Below are 19,401 nucleotides of genomic sequence, written 5' to 3'. Positions count from 1 at the left end.
CCCTTATATTGTACAGGAGAGTCTCGTCCTGTCCCAATCTTCCGCACAGATAGAAACTTTTGTAGTTCAGATCAAGCGGGATAACGCAACGTACGTGTCTACAGACATCATCAAAATCTCATTATTTTGATGGAACACATAATATATTGCTCGAGTCAAATGTATGGATTTTCTACAATACATTCGTTTGGAAATCACGCGGATAACCCTATTGCGCCTACGGCTGCAGAGTTTTTCGTTTCAAAATTGGATTTTTGTACCGTTCATATTTTCATTAGCATAATCCGGCTACTTCAACATTTCTCAGCATCTGTTTATGCTTGGGTTCGCCTTGCGCGTACCGTTCAATTCACAAAACAACACCAAAACAAAACGAAACAAAAACGCGCGTGCAGGTTATTAATACTCCAAAAATACACAATGAATAGAATATGAATATCATTCACACATACACAAACGTTTGAAACTTGCCCGATATTTTCTCCACCAAATACATGTAACAACAACGACTCATGAGTTTAATGTCTCGGGGAATAATTAACTCAAAAGGGATTTAATATTCAATATTCATGAATTTATGAATATAATTTATCAGTTGTTCATTACGTATTAAAATTTTCCGATAGGGAAAATTGTTTAATTAAATACAAGTAACCCTTTATGAAATTTCTTGAAATTATCCTACTAAGTTTGTCCTGCAAATTAGTTATAGACTTTTCAAATCAATTCTCAATAAAGGGATTACTGCTTTACGAGCGCATAAGAAACATTAACTTTACTGATCAGGATAAGTTCAATATTTCAAATGGTCATACAGTTTACTTTACTAACATAGTAGCATAAGCAGTTAGGTAACGTTTAGATCGCAAGTTTCATTGACTTCGTGTATGTGGCAGAATAACAGATTCAACTCATTAAATGTCTTTTGAAGGTTTAATAAACACAGACTAAAAATAACACTACAATTCACACAGAAAGTACATACTAAATATGCATCAAGAGAGTAGAAGTATAGATATTAACGAAAGAATACATAAAAGAGAATAATGAATAGACTGAAATTAGAGAGAGATAAAAGAGAGAGAGAGAGAGACAAAGAGAGTGAGGGGGGGAGGGTAAGCAACAACTTTCCTTCAGTTCACCAAATACGACCTTCACAGAGTTAATTTATCCCAACGGGAAAATAACACACCCTCTTTACAGCAGTAAGAATAAGAATACTTGCATTCTTTTTGGTTTCGTTTTGGCTTCTCGCTTGTGTGCGCGTGCGTTCCGAGTTCAAATGTCCTGCGTGTCCGGCGGTCCTTTCCGAGGTTGGGAGGGAAGCGGCTGTTTGCTTTAGCGAGGCTTCGTGTTCTTGAAGATCGGATTGTAGAAGAGAAGATTTTTGGAAGAGATGAGGCCTGCTTGGAGGGCCTGCATTGGTGGCATGGCTTAAGTGCCAGCCCCCCCCCCTGTGGGTGTTGGCTCCCACAGGGAGATAGAGGAGAAGTGAAGAGAGCGGAGTAAGAGAACAAGAGCGTAAGAGAGTGAGGGAGGGCATCCGAGGTCCTCCTTTTATGGTCTGGCCGTAGTCCCACCCTCCAGGGTTAGACTTAACCAATGAGAGTGTTGGGGTTTCCCGGCGGGAAATTCCTCAGCAGATTTATAGCTCTTTTTTTCTGAAAGTTTGACTCAGTGGGTCTCTGAGTCTTCATACTATAATTAATGCAACAAACACACACTGCATTTTCTGAATAAGTGATATACATGGAAGTGTAAGTCGTGAAGTGAGCATTAATTTGATAGGAGACATGACATATATGAGGTTATCTGAACTAGTACTTTGTTAAGACACAGACAAAAAGATGCAAAATACCATACAGAATAAACATTTTACAAGACAGTTATGTGTTTACATATAATGTCCTGGGGTGCATGTTCATTTATAGATGGTTTGTCTATAATTTGAGGCAAAAGCTCTGTGTCTTAAACTCTTTGTGTATAAGACTTCATGTGGCCACATTCTTTCCGGCCATAAAACACCTTATCAGATGGTTTCCAGGGTGACTGAAGAATCTCCCTCTGCTGTGTTGGGGGAAGGTCTGCTAGTGAGCACAACTTTCAAAACATATTTGTTAAATGTAACTGGCGATTGTGTGTTTGATTCGCCTGAGTCGCTACATTCTCATTCTGTTTACGCCAAAATCTGACTCTACCATCTGAATGTCTCAACAGAAATCGAGACTCATCAGACCAGGCAACATTTTTCCAGTCTTCAACTGTCCAATTTTGGTGAGCTTGTGCAAATTGTAGCCTCTTTGTCCTATTTGTAGTGGAGATGAGTGGTACCCGGTGGGGTCTTCTGCTGTTCTAGCCTATCCGGCTCAAGGGTGTGTGTGTTGTGGCTTCACAGATGCTTTGCTGCATACCTCGGTTGTAACAAGTGGTTATTTCAGTCAAAGTTGCTCTTCTATCAGCTTGAATCAGTCGGCCCATTCTCTTCTGACCCTTAAGCATCAACAAGGCATTTTCGCCCCCAGGACTGCCGCATACTAGATGGTTTCCCTTTTCACACCATTATTTGTAAACTCTAGAAATGGTTTTGTGTGAAAATCCCAGTAACTGAGCAGATTGGGAAATACTCAGACCGGCCCGTCTGGCACCAACAACCACGCCACGCTTAAAATTGCTTAAATCACCTTTCTTCCCCATTCTGACATTCAGTTTGGAGTTCAGGAGATTGTCTTGACCAGGACCACACCCCTAAAAGCATTGAAGCAACTGCAATGTGATTGGTTGATTAGATAATTGCATTAATGAGAAATTGAACAGGTGTTCCTAATAATCCTTTAGGTGAGTGTATTAAAGAGTCATTATTCAGTTGAAATTGGTGTTGATTAATTTTGGTTCAAAAACTGTAAAGTTCAATTCCGCTATAAAGCTGATTAAAACAAAAATTATTAAAACTAAAACTAAAATAAGAGCTGAATTTAAATATTAAAATAAAATTACTAAAACCTAAACTAAAATACTATTTTACTAAAATACTATAAACTGAAAATATACAACTAAAAGCCAATTTAAAATATTAATAAATGCCATAATAGTGTATGAATAAAATAAAATTCGGAGGGGATCATCAGAAGATCACCATCAAAAAACTTTTTTCTAGTACACAATATTAAAGTTTTCCAAATAAGGTCTCTGAAGTGCTTAAATTCAACACACATTTGAGAGTGCAAACAATAATTTATTATACATCATATAAAAAACTGTCCAATAACTGACTGGACAGTTGGACACAGTTACAGGTTAATTTCCCTTGTAAACATGCATACAAAATGAAGGAAAAAAATAAATCACTGAATTATTAATGTGAATAATATTGCCTACATCTAACACGTCAGAGTAATAGTGGGCCATAACAACTAAATCCCAGTGGCACAGTAGGTTTACACTTCATCCAAATAAATATGGGACTCAACAGATCATCTACCCAGATTTCATGTCAATGGGTCTTAAAATTTCATGAATAAAACCCCACCGGCAGTTCATTAAGTTCTTTAATTATATGGTAAATCTAGCAAAAGTTTCATCACCTCAGCCTGCCGTTGCTGTTCTGAAGGAATACCATTTCTCCTTAATCTCCTGTGTTTGTCTTTAATACTGTAAGCCAAGCAGAATGACACAGAGGTATGTCAAAAAATCATAAAAATAGCTATATAAAAATGACTCCTGCTTTGCTGTAATCTCTTTATTCATAGACTTTATTCCTGTCATATTTCATTTGGAATGTCACCGTCACAGTCAAATAGGTTACTTAAGTAAAAAAAAAAAAGAAGAAGCCTATTTTGGCCATACTTGAACACAACACACTTTACATGACTTTCCAGTGCTGTTTAGCTGGGATTGGAAGCGCCTGTCATTGTAGCTTAACGTCTGAGTGTATTTGTGTGTTCACCCTGACCCTTGGCTACATTCGCTCTGACAAGCAAGGCTCATGTAAAGTCGTGGTTGTCGCTCCAAAAAGCTTCTGGAGAAACCCAAGCTCTGGAGAGGGAGGGAATTGTCACAGATTTACAATAGGAAAACGCACACATACACAACTGCATAGTGACAAACCTTGACAGAAATATTCAATGAGCATGTCTGTCCGAGTTCCTGAGGCGTCGCAGGCTTGTTTAACCCTATTCCTTCCTCAGGTCCTTGTGCCCTTGTTTTGTAAAGGCCACTTTGTGTGATATCGAAGAGAAAGGGACTCCCATTCATCCCTTTCTTTTCCGTATCCCTCTTCACTCTTCCCACTCTTCCTCTATCCCCACACAGACTTCGTATTGGAGAATTTCAGTTGGACGGCTTCACCGCTCTTCTTGTTGCCCTAGAAACAGGAACACGGTTTTGAAAACGCAGCCTAAATGGGAACAAATCACTGAACGCAGGCGCGACAAATGTACACAAACAGAGTGCAGAATCGCCCTCCTCGTCAAGGTCGCCTCCCTTTGAAAAGCCTGCCCTGTGAAGGCCAAGGACTGTCCACGGACACTGCACGTTGCTAGGACAACCAGTGTGCAAATCAAACATCGAGTTGCGGTAAGCTAGGCCTGTTAAACAGAAAGACAAATGACCTGCAACTGCCTCGGTACGGATTTCAGGAAGGCTAAAGAAACCATGTTATTCACATACAAGTCTGGTTACAAAACCTTAAGCAGTATTTTAATGCATCATAGGCACGTTCCCTATGCAAAAGCTGCTCTAAAAGGTAGCCAGCAACCTTCTTCTGCCTTTAAGGCTACATCTACATTAACCCTTAAAAGGATACCTCAGGTCTTTAGTGACCCGAGACATCATTCACTACCCTTCTCCTCATTCATTTTTTTAAAGTTAGACATCAACCAAGACAATAAAAAAGTAAAAATTGTATAGGGTCACTAACGACCCAAAGTGTGTAACAGGGTAGATTTTATTATGATAGTTTGATGACTGAATAAGTGCAATTGACCTTTGCAAATGTTGAAGCAACGTTTCACTCAGAAAACAAGAAAATTACAAAGTCATCTCCAAAACTTGAAAAGGCTCAGTGATTTAATGCAGATCAAGTACTGAACGCAATCAAATACAAGTGTCACTAATGATGGTGGATCTGGTGAAAAAGCTGTCAGCGAAAATATTGATTTTGAAGATTATAGTTTTGAGAATATGTTTGAGATGGTGAGCCAGATGCTGAATGTGCTGGGAAAATGAGCTCTGACGAGGATAGCGATGATGGTATAAAAAATAAAAAATAAACATCTGCTCAAACGGAACCCTTCCAAGCTCCAAAAGGTAACAAAATATGCTTTATTTTATTCTTCTGTGCTTGTTACTCTAATATCAGGAGAGTTTTATATTATCACAGCAGGTAGAGATCAATTTGTGTTAGATATAGATCCGGATGGCTAAAGACCTGAATAATGATTGGTGAAAAATGTGTGCATTTAAGAGTTAATCTCTGAACACAGCTCATTTATTTCAAAGCACTCATCCAAACTAGCATTTTCCAAAAGTTTCATTGCTCATGTTTGGTCAAATACCAAGCGGCAACCTCCCGCGATCTCTCTTGAAGCCAATACGGAAGTAATGTAAACTGTAATTTCTTAACTGGCCACTAGAGGCAGGCTCCAGAAGGGAGCAGAATCTCATTAAGCCCCATGTTAATGTTAACTTTACAGCAGAAAAAAAAACATGTTTACAGCCTGGACCAAATTGTAGTTTTGGTCTGTAAGGCTAATTTTGGTCTTTCATGACAACTGTGAGGGGGGTGATTTTTTTTATAACTAAGGGCGTGGTTACAGGTGGATAGCCATGTATCTGCCGTCTATAGTCATTGCGTCACCTCAGCTCCGCGCACATCCCGCCTTTTTGCCCATTTTCTGTTATCCGGGAGTGACACGCGATGACTCTCTCACAAGATGGCGACGCCCAGCTCGCCCCTACTTTAAGCTTCAGAACGGCTTATCGGAATCCTATGGGTGACGTCACGGACACTACGTCCATATTTTTTTTACAGTCTATGTCAAATACACAACTGTTCTTCTCATGTTTTGCCGCAGGACAGCAAATGCAAGTAAATGTTCTGTCATCTTTACAGCACTATATAAGAATAGTGTGCAAAGTGACATGTCTTTAGTAGCAGTATGAAATAAATGAATAGTACATAACACGCACAATACTGGTATAACCTAGATATCTATTAGTTCAATATACATCATGACTAAACATGCATTCTCGTTTTCAAATAAATAAATTTTCACAATCCACACTACAGCGTGAAATGCGCGTTTTACAAATGTATCCATTTAACCAAAGCAGTGTTAAAAAAGCTGGACAAAAACGTTGTCTCAGTGTGGACGGAAAATATATAGTTTGTGTGGAAAATACATATTAGTGTGGGCAAGGGCCGACGTCTTGTTTTGTGGAAAAGAAATCTAATGCATTGCGACAGGTGAAAATTATATTCAAGATGGTGGATAACATGAGCTGAGAGAAATGTTGATAAAAAATATTCATACTGTATTTCATTCAATGCTGAAATGTTTCCATAAAAAATTAAAAGTGCATTATTTTACCCTATATATGTATTCTTTAAAGCATATTATTTTGTGCCATTAGCTTGGCAACATGCTAACTTCCTCACAAGTAAGAATTGAGTAGTGTGAGTCCATGTACATACAATCAACATTTATTTTTATAGAGGGAACGCACGTGACGTCACCGTCAGCTGGTGTTACTGCAAAAACGCTCCACTGAGTGGCAAAAAGACTGAGACGCAGCATTGGTTTACAGCGTGAATGCAGCGAAAACATTCTTGGGGGGGGGGGGGGGGGTGGGGGGGGGGGTCTTGTCCACGGACCCAATGGACATCACTGTTCCGAGCTTGAGGCGGACTTGATAATAGCGTGTAATTTTCTCTCTCAATCCACAGCTAACCTGCTGCTGCTTCTGCTTTAAGAGGGAAGCGCTGCCCATAACTGCTTGTCTAGGATATGTAATCCTCCGTAAGAATTCGTAATAATAGCATATTATTAGCGAAAAGAACAAGCAAATGATCCAGTGTGCATCTCGTCAAATTATTACATTTCCAACGTGTTTGTGCTTCGGTGAGTAATGTAGCCAATCACAGACATGTTTGTAGATATCTACAACACAGTTGGCCAATCACAGGTGTTGAACTTGGAATCCCCTCACCGCTCGAGTGTTTGTCCAGGCGCTGAGTTCAGTTACCACGTGCATCTGTAAGTGCAAACATTGTGAAAATAAGAGATTCATTGTATACCAGCTTCACTGCGGAAATCTGTGAGATTGCGTTTATTGAATGAGTGACAGAATGAGTGATGTAATAATTTGAAGAGTGCAAATACAGATGCACACTGGATCATTTGCTAGTGATTATAAAGGGAGCACTCTTTGCGCACTGTCTGGGCAATATAATTATTGTTTATTTTTTATTAATAGGTCTATAATATATTCAGAATTTGAATAAAACGTTTGTTTTCCATTTGTGACAAGCAGCCACATACACACTTCAATACACTGACCCATCCACATATACATGCCGGATTCACTCGAAAAATGTGATGACTGATCAGTTATAAATAACGATGGTGACGTTGATGCATTCCCTCAATTCAGGGTTAGGCTAGGTTAAAATTACTCAAAAAAAAATTTTTTTTAAATAAACTGTATTTTGTATTTTTTCAAACCACATTATACATTTCTCCAAATCAAACCGATTCCACGAAATATTCTCACTTAAAAAAATAAATAAACACTATTACGTTCAAGAAGTTTTACATGGGGAATAATTTGGGTAAACACTGCAAAATTGGAATGCTGGGCAATTTTATAAAACCAAGTTAAAAATCCAGCACACAGATGTATTGAATTGATTTTTCAACCAGTAAGGGAATGGTCATGAAATGTTTCCTATTTTGACCATTTAAATAATGTTAATAATATTTATGACTGCATATTTTAAATAAAATGTGTTTTTAAATTTACATTTTACTACCACTCAATTAATATTGTAAGCAAAAAATAAAAAGTTGTACTTTCAGGATACTGTATTTTAAAGATCATTTAATTTTGTCTTTATCATTTTTTATTGGAAAAGGTGTTTAATCAATGTTTTTCATGCATAATAAATGAACCATAAATGATTATTACATGTACCTTGTGGAAAAGACACTAATCGTTTAGGTGAAAGAAAGTTAATGTCACAGTTTCAATAGCTTTCTGACTCTGAAAAACACCAAGATATGGTGTGTAAAATGTTCATAAAAATATTTACACATAATAAGGAAATTATATGTAGTTATATCAATGAGACAATAAAGAACAGCTCAAAAAACAGCTGGGAAAAAAAGAGAGTAATGTAATATTTGTACCATTCATTGAATATGCTCCACTGTGTTGGAACAATAGAAAAAGTTTGACCTTTAATGCACGGCATTGCAATTTTTACTACGCTTTGAAAGACTTTAATGTATGCATGTTCAGAATGTCTGGGCATGTAAGGCTTTTGCCATCACTAGACACAAAGAAACATTGCTAGTTCACGCTGGTTTAACCCAACCTGGCCGAGCTGGTGTTTAGCTGGTAACTAGCCCCCTCTAAAACCATGCTGGCACCAGCATTTTCTTATTATTATGCAGCAGGGTTTATCTAAAGCAAAACCAGTCACAGGGAACATGATTGATTAATTCCTCTCGTTTTGGATTCTCTTAATTAACTTCCCTGAAAATTGCAGGACCAAAACTGACTCTGTATACCGCAGCAAATCTGAGCATGTTCCCACGGGAGGTCGTATGGCGTCTTTCTGGAGTGAGCGCTTGAGACTTTAAGTGACAATGGAAATTCTAAAGTGATGCTTGAATACAACTCTCTTCCTCTCAAACTCCCTTCTAATTGGCTGTGAGCACAGTGTGACACGCCGCATATGCCAATGCAGCTCAACAGTCTTTAATCTTACAGATGTTGCTAGAAGTCCCTCAGCGGCTCCTTCAACTGCCCCGAGTTAAACATCAAGGCATATACACACCCACCCTCAAGCAAACTCTCAGCTAAAATTTCTGAATGCAGTCGCTGCTAGTGCAGGGTGAGAGAGGGAAAGACAAAGAAGAAGAAAAAAAACAGAGGGAAAGAGAGTGCAGGGAGGGTTGAGCTGAGGCCATTTCGACTGAAAGGCTATGAAGATATTGCAATCCATGGAAATCATTAAGAATCAAACAAACAGTATTTATATCGTTTTTACCTCTTGTACACCACTATGTCCGACTGATCCGAGGGTGCGCGTGCGTGTTTCCTGTGGTGTACAAGAGGTAAAAACGATATAAATACTGTTCGTATTCTCACACAAACCGCTCGTTTCATGTCTTAGGCCATCAGTGTGTACTTACGATGGGGGATTCTTTAATTTGGACTTCTCTGTGTATGCTCTTTGAGGTGGTGACCATAGACCTGCATTATGTTAGGCACAGACAAGAACGGTTTGACCTAAAATGATCAAAATTGAAACTACTGGGGAAACAAATACTCCTACATCTCAGATGCCCATGAGGTAAGCTAAAACATATCAAAATTTAATTTCAAAGTGAACTATCCCTTTGAAGCATATTTTTGAAAACACTTCTGTGAATGACCAGTAGAGGTCACTAAATAAATTTACATTATGCATTTGACAGACTCTTTTATCAAAGGCATTCAAGGTACGCATTTTTTCCGGTTCTTGCTTTCCCTGGGAATTGAACCCATGACATTGGCTTCGCTAGTGGCAAGCACTGATGTTCAAGCCACAGGAAATCTCAAACTAAATAAGCAACTGTTTTGAATGAGTCATTATTTTTGCAGTTCTATTTGGTGCTGCTAGTGACACAGAAACATAACACTGCAGTGCACCATTACAAAAAGCTGTATGGCTATAACATCCACTGGTGATACTGTATATGTTTCTCATTAGCTTATTTTCTTTGTCTCTATTACACAAAAATAGTAACAAGTGACTCTACAAACTAAAGGAGAGATTGAACTAAGGAGAGATGGTTAGCATACATGCTAACTGCTACGGCTTTACAACCAGTGTTGCCAGTAACTTAGTTACTTAGAAACGCATTACTCTAATCTAACTACCTTTTTTCCAGTAACAAGTAATCTAACATGTTACTATTTCCAAACCAGTAATCAAATTAATGTAACTTATCCAAGTTATTGTGAGTTATATGACTATTTTAGTCATTTTCCTTAGTAAAAAATGTTAAAATATATTTTTGCTTTCTTCTTGCGTCTCAGGGAGACCATTTTTTCAGAAAATATTTTTTTAATTTCAACTTAAAATGTCAGGAGATACATTGTTGATGTTACTGTTAAAAATGCACTTCCAATAAAGTGAGTGTTGCCAAAAACGGTTTTCATTTCTACGTTGAGGCGGCAGGGGTGTTGTCAGCAATTGCTGAATGTAACTGTAAAGTAACTAAGTTACTTTTTAAAGGACTAATCAGTAATCAGATTACTTTTTCAAACTGTGGCAACACTGTTTACGACTGACTGAAATAAATCCAAAACCGTGATATGTGTGAATTAATAAAATAAAACTATGTGCTGCGCATTTCAGAGTGAAGCGTGACAGTTGGCCAACTTGCTCTGAAGTAAATGCTGCTCAACATGAACACAGTTTTGCATCAAAATAAAAAGTTTGATGGTTTAATGTTTGAAAATTAAGAAATTAAGACTGTATTTAAATTTTTTGTTATTTTTATTTAGTAATAATTACTATTATTATTAATAATAATAATATTTTACTATATAATGGCAATACAATTATTGCTATATAATTGAGAGGAATTAATCATTCTTTTTCTTTTTAATTAATTTAATTTTAATTTAATTAATTAATTATTGTTTATTATATAGCCATATGATATAAAACAATTATTGAAATACAGTACAAATAAATTAAAATGAATAAACTAATTTTGCAGATTTACAAACAAGAACAAAAAACCTGGACTTTTTTAAAATCACATTTTAAATAGCAATTTCCATCATAAAAAAAATCCCAAATCGTCCAGCCCTACTAACAAAGCTCATTTTAAGTAAAGCATTTACACCTGTGGTTTAGCTAACCTTGGTGGCGATAGCCTTTAGCTTAACCAGAAGAGAAGACTTGTTGGCATAAACCACATCTTCTTCCTCATTCTCCTCCCCTTCTCCTTCCATAATGGCGCAGCTGTCCGCCGCCGGCAACTCGCACTCCTTATTGGCCGTCATCACAAGTTTGAAATACTTATACTCCAGTCTATCAGAGGACAAAGACAAAGTAGCATCAACCTTGTTAGCATAAATAAAGAGACATTGTTGTATATTTCCAAAAAAAACAAAAACAAAAAGTCACAGGAATCATACTTTTTGTTTTTCTTCCAAAAGTAGCAGGTCACTGAGACGAGCAGAACTGCACAGAACGCTCCAAGCCCAGCGCCCACCTTCAGCCAGAAATCAATTGCCCCGCATGAAGACGTTCTCTTCAGTGGGAGAGTCAGTCCACCAGTGCACAGCCGAGGTTCAGTCCACATATACACCGTGTCCTTAGAATGAAAACACATCATTATTTTGCCAAAATTATCATTTAAAATGGAGAGTCAACTGATACAAATTAAAAATATTTCTTATCAGCAATGTTTTTGCATTATTACAATTAAAATCATATTTTTTTGTCTATACGACGATATGATTATTTAGCTAAAAAGTTCTAAAGTTTGGGTCGGTAAGATTGTTTTAGTGATTTTTGAATGATGTCTATTATGCTTACCAACCCTGCATTTATTTAATCAGTAAAAGCAGTAAATATTGTGCAATAATATTATAATTTAAAATAACCGTTTTCTATTTTAAACTATTTTAAATTGTCATTTATTCCTGTGATGGTAAAGCTGAATTTTCAGCATCATTACTCCAGTCTTCATTGTCAGCTGATCAAAAAACATTTATCATCATCGAGCTGAATACAGAAAACAGAATTTATTTGAAAAGGAAATCTTTTGTAACATTATAAATGACTTTACTGTCAGTTTGGATTTGATGCATCCTTGCTGAATAAAAGTATTAATTTCTTTCATCAATCTAACTGACCCCAAACTTTTCAACAGTACTGTACTTAGTTTTTTCCTTTCATGTTTGTAACAAACAGAGCAAGTCATTTGTGTCACTCAAAGCCTCATATTCAAGCTAGTCTTCGTCTTTCAAACTGCACCTGTCACAAACATGTGAACACCCACTGTGATTTTTGTTCTGGTGGCTTAAGGTGAGGAATAATCCACATGGAGTTCTGGAGAAAACAAACTTACCCTAGATACATTTCTGATGATAAATTCAGTAGAAGTTGTACAAGTCACGATGCTTTTATTTAATACGGTAGACTGATTTGAATAGCTTATATTGCATACACCAGCGAGGATTAGGCTATTATTCTTACTATTTGATTTAGCCATGTATAATGTTGCAGTTCCCTACTAAAGCAAATGTTTAATTACATTTGGTGCCTGCATACGCACATTTATAGGTCAAAAATATGTATAGTACATCATCAATAGCAATAATGAAAGAGAGTACCTGCAATCCTCCCTTACAGGCTCCTTCAATGGTGTGGTAGTCGATATTAGTGCAGCGTGGACACGCACTGGAGCTCTCCCAGAGGAAGTTGAAGGTGCATCCGTCACAGGTCCCAGCAGGACACTCACTGACACAGGACAGAAAGAGTAAAACTAAATACATATTAGTATTATCTATCACACTGTAGAAGAAAGACATTGGTTTAAGAAGTTAATTAAAAGCAATTGTTGTCATAGAATCTAGAGCCAAAGCCAAAAAAGGTTTACTTTTAAATTGAAATGTCACCTTTTATTTATTCCATTATTTTAAATGTAAAGATTTAAAATGAAGAATAGAATAACCTATGTTATTTCTCAACTATGTATTTAAGAAATATTTGCATGTATATGTGTTATATATTTTACACACACATATATATATATAACTTTAGATATGAATATAAATAGAAATGTGTAAACAAAAAATGTCATAAATTGTTTATATTAATTTAATATTAATAGTATTTTTCTAGACTATGCATATTATAGTAATCAAATTATTATTGTAATATAAAATAAATATGTCCATAATAATAATATTTTTTTTATTATGATGTATTATTATAATTTTAATAATGTATAAATACATAGTAAAAACTATTATTATTATATAAATATTTAATAATTCTATAACAATAACAATTTTATTACTATAATATTAATAGTCTAGAAAATACTATAATAATTATAATATAATGCTATAAAAAAAGAAGTGACACCTTTGTGATTAAAATAAATAATAAATAATAAAACACAACTCACTGGCCCTGAAGTGACGTGATTTGATATGTCATGATGGGAGATGCCCTGTGCCAAATTTAAAAATTTAGACTGCAGTGACAGCAGTGTGTGTGTGTGTGTGTGTGTGTGATGTCCCCACAAAGATGGCAATGTCCGAAATCCTTGTCCTTGTGGGGACATTTTTAGGTCCCCATGAGGAAAACATCTTATAAATCACACAGAAGGAGTTTTTTTGAGAAAGTAAAAATGCAGAATGTTTCCTGTGATGGGTAGGTTTAGGGGCAGGGGCAGTGTAGGGGGATAGGATGTACAGTTTGTACAGTATGAAATCCGTTACGCCTATGGAAAGTCCCCATAAAACATGGAAACACGACATGTGTGTGTGTGTGTGTGTGTGTGTGCGTGTGTGTGTGTGTGTGTGTGTGTGTGTGTGTGTGTGTGTGTTTGTGTGTGTGTGTGTGTGTGTGTGTGCGTGCATGCGTGTGCATGCGTGTGCATGCGTGTGTGTGTGTGTGTGTACCTGGGCACGGTTATGTCTCCCCTCGCTGTTTTCTCCGGGTTACAGCGCAGTGAAACCACTGCATTTCTGCCTCTCTGACATGAGGTTGTGACCTGTGCAGATCTTTACAAATAAAAAGACACCATTAAACACATAATGGATGATAGAGGGTGAAGAACAAACCACACACCTTATTACAAAACTCCTAAAACTACAACCCTAGACAACTATCTGTGAGAGGAGCTTTAAGAGGCACTTTAGGCTTGATGACGTGTACCGATAGAAGAAGTGGACATCTGGGATTCTCCTGGATGGAGTTGGAAATAGTTCTGGTCTGGCGGTTATCCCGTTAAGTGATTTCTCCACTGTGGCTCCTGTGGCACAAACACACACAACCTGTCTTAGAGGACACATGGGGGTGACAGCACAGCAGGAAGTGCTTAGTCAGTAGAACCCCCTTAAATTAGAGTAATTAATCCTATTTATCACTGTGAATTAAAACGCATATAACAAGCACTATGTAGATGTATTCTAAAGCAACAGCAATCTACAACACATTTTTATTTTCTGGTGCTTATCTAATCTGTCGGTTATGAAAAGTACATTTTCCAAGTGTCAGGACTTAAAGGACAACTTCAGCGAATTTTTACGTTTATCTTGATCGTTATATCTTTGTGAGTATAGTCTAAAGAAGAAGAAAAAAAGGATTTAATGATCTTTTAATGAAAACAAAATTTCACTTTTGAATCATAAAGAACATATAACAATCTTCAAGAATTTTATTTAAATACTGCATTCCATCTAGGAGCTGATAACTCTTCACTGAAAGGTTGGAAACATGTATGGGTGCATTTGTTTCAAAGGTGCACTATGTAACATTTTTTCAGTAAAATATCCAAAAACCACAAGGCCAGTGGTATACATTTTGTTCAGTTGAATACTAACATTATCCCATTTTTTTTACAACTAATTGTAAGAAAATTGCATTTTTAACCAAGGAACCAGGACAGGTGAAGGAGTCGCCTGTCAATTTCGTCATATCTGAGTTACCCTCTGTTTCCGGCTTTATTTTCCAGAAACGCTTTACTCTCACTGCAGAGTGTAACAAGTGTCACAGCAGCCGCCAAGCGAACGCACAGAGTAACGTCATAACAATTTTCAACACACTCAGATGTATCTAATTTGATAAACAGAGCTGTGTTACCTCATACTCATGACCGGAAAAGCGGAAATGGTGCCAGCAACTGTGGCATAATAAAAGTCCCATTGCTCGCGAGGCGTGTTAAGTTCATCTTATTAACAGTCGCTCCAGCGGCCTTGCTCAGCTCCACAGCACCACAACACTCTGTCCTGCTCTGCTTCATACTACAGTAATGTTAATAATCACATTCATGAACATGATATCTGCCTGAGTCCTATGACGATTCTTTTCCACCCGCTGTGAGGTGAAGACCACGTCCCAAGATTCTGCGCTCAAACTTGGCGTAATCAAACTACACCTTTGTTTTGAATAGGCGATCTCTAAAGCATGGAAAAGTTATAAAGTGCACCTTTAATTTAATAATTATTATATTATATTATAATAATTATATTGTAATAACTTTTAAAAAATTCATTTATTTAATTACATAAAAAATATTACAGTAAAACAAACAAAATATTACATATTATATTGTTTTCTGACAGTGTTAGGGTATAATACGTGCAAAAGTGTGTGAAACAAATTCTGTATTTATTCCGTTTTTTTATATACATAAAATTATATAGCATAATTATACTTTTATAATATAATCATAGGCGTATAATGCATTCAGATAGAAAAGACTAAATTAAATAAATAACGCATGATGAAATTAAGATGTTTTATAGTTGCCACAGTCCCCTGGTTGTGTTCTCATTAACGCAGCACTGACAATGTGTTTTGCTCGTAAGTGATATTATTAAGCTTTGGTGATTAAACTGCAAATGACTTTACTTTAGTTAACAGTCCCATTGGGATTTAATTTATAATTTAATAAACCATTAAGGACACTTTTCTTCATTATTTACTGATAATGGAAAGTCTGTTAAACATGTAAAGGTGTATAACTGCCTAAAAAGGAAAATTATTTCATTAATTACTCTCCCTCATGTCGTTCCAAACCTGTAAGAATTTCATTCATCTTTGGAAAGCAAAAGTAGATCTTTGTGATGAAATCTAAGAGCTTTCTGTCCCTCGATAGACAGCTATGCAACCAAAACTTTCACACTTTCACAAAAATTTCACAAAGAGTTTGTAAAACTAATCCATATGAATGGAGTAGAAAAAGGTAGGATAGGTAGGAATTGGTTAAAAAACTTTTTTTCCAAATTTGTTTAAACTTTCTTTATATATCAATACATAATTAAAATGTAAGTACTCTGAAAAAGAAAGTATAAAAAATTGAGTGTCTGTAGACCTCTCACGACTGTTTTAAAGACAGCTCATTATTTCCATTCACTCCACCTTCTCCCTTCTGGGCTCTTTCCAAAGCCACGCCCCAAAACACATGAACGCGCCTCACCGGCCGCTCAGCTGGAAGACGCTTTATTTACCTGAGACGAGCAGTGTGCATGTAGTGACATCATGCCAGAATCACATGTAATAAAACATCTAACTTTATCAGTATGAATATAAACAAATAAAATGTCTTTTAGTACTCACTATCAAGCTAGAATGGTAAAGTTTAAAATTTATTTTTGTTTGATTTGGTAACAAGCTAGTTATATTTATAAGGCAAAGAAAACGGGTAGCATCATGTTTTTTCAATAACATCAGTTATACTGTAATGAAGATGAATTTCTTGTAAGATTCATAACATACACAGTGTTTTGCATGTAAGAGTTTCCATGATGAAAGCATTGTTGATTAGTAGTAGCTAAAGCTAACTTGGTTCTAAAAAAAAAGGTCCCTGGATGCGGTGTACTAGCTTTTAAATTGTGCGAAATTCAACACGACAGCGATCAACTTGAGCTAAACATATTGAGTATTTATCATCTCTACTAATGGCTAAGTGTATAACATTATAACTTTATGCTAAGTAATGTTATTAGCTATATTAGGCAGCTACATGTGCTCTTGATACATGCTTCATGAAAACATAAACCAAAAAAATGTATAATCAAAATGAAAGATTACCTGTCCAGCAGAAATACAGCCAGCAATGAGTCGTTTTTCAGGTCCCTCAGTTCTCACCATCGTTGAAAAGCCACACAGATGTTTACTCGCGTTTGATTTCTTTGTTTATCCAAAGACTTTCTGTGCATTGCCTTTTCTCGTACTGTCTTCCTTTTTTTGCATTGTTTGCCTTCGCTGACTGTAAAACCCTGCACTGAATTTTGAATGCTCTTTCTCTGCCATTATTTTACCTAGGTTTCTTGCCTTTTGAACTGCTCAAATCAAACGAGCGCGCGCATGTGGGCAGATCCTGTAGCGAAAGCGGTGGTCGCCATGGTAGCGAGAGAGAGTGACAGTCGCCCAAGCCAATCATTTGTTTCGTCCCGAACGAAAAAATAATGAGCGGTGTTTATTGCAGATTAAACAGTCTAGAGTCACTCGATTTTTATACTCCCCTTTTCAGAGTACTTACATTTTAATTATGTATTGACATATAAAAAAAAGTTTAAACAAATTTGGACAAAAGTGTTTTAGATCAGTCCTACCTATCCCACCTTTAAGTCCATAAGTGTGACGCACCATTCCTGTCGGATCCATTATAGAAGGCACAGCATTGTGTTTTAATCTCAGTGTGTCTGCAAATCCAGCGCGACCTGAGACTTGTTTGCAAACGATTCCGCAGTGAAATAAAGCGATTGCGAACACACGTACATGTCTTCCCCACATGAGCTGGAACTAAAATAAATGAAGTAGTATCACACATTTCTAATATTAGGATCTGAAGGAAGCTTATGCAGCAACTGTGTTCTTCCACAGCCAGGAAAAGTGCAATATCTTGCCATCTTCTTCGACATGTTTATTGCTGCTGGCTAGTGTGATCCGATGAGTAGGTGGGCGGGGCTACTGAATTAGACGTGCTTATTCTGTAGAGACTGTGTTTTGCCACACGATGATGTCTTGATGCGAACATGATCGTTTTCTGGGCCTGGTGTCTATAAAAGCTTTTCTTTGACTAACAAGGAAGTTTTCAGCTTTGAAACTTACAGGATATTATTATTATATATTACCATGACCTTTTATATATCAATAGTTGATTTTTTTATTCATCACCCCTTTAAATCACATAAACATTGATCAACTTACACATCAGTTGTGGTAAACGGAGGCTTAAGCATGCTCTACCTGCGCCAACCAACGAGTGTTCTTGCACGGCAAGCAAGTTTGGTTCATCTTCTGTTTATATAAGTCAATCTGTTTATCATATAAAGTGATCTCTTTTTTTTTTGAGAAAATTTGGACTAGATCGCTTAATTCATACAGATGTTTTACGATATCTTTATGAATTTTTTGAAGCGTCAACATGTCAGTTGTGTAGCAGTCTATGGAAGGACAGAGAGTTCTCATATTTCATCAAAAAGATCTTCATCTCTGTTCTTACGGGTTTGGAATGACATGAGGGTGAGTAATTAATGACAGAATTTTAATTTTTTGGTGAGCTAACCATTGAATTGATATCATAAGATACATTAACCTCAACAGCCCTAGTAGCAAGCGTTTCAAATAAATTAAATCTATACATCGCATCTGCTACATTATGAAGAAGTAAAAAAAAAAAAAAATTCTCTCATTTCTCTCACCCTGAAAAGTGTCGGCCAGGCTTATGGACTGAGAGGAAAGGGCTGTTCGCAAGCCCCGTCCATCTGAAGGAATAATCGTTGACTGACAGAGAAAAGCCTCCACTGAACGGCTCAGCTGACCACCTTCAGCGTCTTCATTGGGCAGCTCTGTGATATTATCTCTGCAGACTGCAGCCTTGTGACCCTGACAAAAGACAGATGATGGAATAAATAATATTCTGTGATGTCATTTTTTTTCATTTCAGCTGTGTGTGTGTGTGTGTGTGTGTGTGTGTGTGTGTGTGTGTGTGTGTGTGTGTGTGTGTACTGTACCTCAGCTCCACACAGGCTGATATTGAAGAGGTGGTAGTATTTTGTGCCTTTTGCAGTGAAGCTGGGTCCGTTCATGATAGACCCAGCAGACGTCAGAGCACTGAAGTCATACTGAAGAGTCCGATTCTGGTGAGTGTATGTGAACAAGCAGTCGCTGAAACACACACTGTGCTCCTATAATTTAAACATTCAAGAGAGAACACACAATAATTAGTAGTTATTATTATAACTAATCACTTTTAAAAATGAATTTTTTAACCAATAAGCAATTGGAATGAAGAATACATAACATTTATTTATTTATTATTTATTGGGGGGTAATTAAAACAACTTTTGATAAATGTATTTAAAATGGAAATATTCTAGCAATTTAATTAAATAAATTATCAATTCAAGACACAATTATTTTAAAGTGTT

The 19,401-nt window shown here is 36.6% G+C and overlaps 1 protein-coding gene across 1 annotated transcript in view; it reads right to left on the bottom strand.

Annotated features, from left to right (window-relative positions):
* Nucleotides 1–3,211: 3,211 nt before the first annotated feature.
* Nucleotides 3,212–19,401, bottom strand: part of elapor2a (endosome-lysosome associated apoptosis and autophagy regulator family member 2a) — a 47,001-nt gene continuing 30,811 nt past the window's right edge. Inside the window, exons 15-22 of the mRNA XM_067420137.1 lie at nucleotides 18,985–19,158; nucleotides 18,673–18,856; nucleotides 14,177–14,273; nucleotides 13,921–14,022; nucleotides 12,622–12,748; nucleotides 11,419–11,597; nucleotides 11,140–11,311; nucleotides 3,212–4,360 (exon numbers count right to left, since the gene is read on the bottom strand). Coding sequence (XP_067276238.1) covers nucleotides 4,295–4,360; nucleotides 11,140–11,311; nucleotides 11,419–11,597; nucleotides 12,622–12,748; nucleotides 13,921–14,022; nucleotides 14,177–14,273; nucleotides 18,673–18,856; nucleotides 18,985–19,158 — 1,101 coding nt within the window. The 3' untranslated portion in view covers nucleotides 3,212–4,294. The remainder of the gene's footprint in view (nucleotides 4,361–11,139; nucleotides 11,312–11,418; nucleotides 11,598–12,621; nucleotides 12,749–13,920; nucleotides 14,023–14,176; nucleotides 14,274–18,672; nucleotides 18,857–18,984; nucleotides 19,159–19,401) is intronic.

This window comes from Pseudorasbora parva, chromosome 16 (assembly GCF_024679245.1).
Source record: "Pseudorasbora parva isolate DD20220531a chromosome 16, ASM2467924v1, whole genome shotgun sequence".
Taxonomy (NCBI): Eukaryota; Metazoa; Chordata; class Actinopteri; order Cypriniformes; family Gobionidae; genus Pseudorasbora; species Pseudorasbora parva.
The sequence above is the reverse complement of the archived record's forward strand: the minus strand, read 5'-3'. Positions and strand labels throughout refer to the sequence as shown.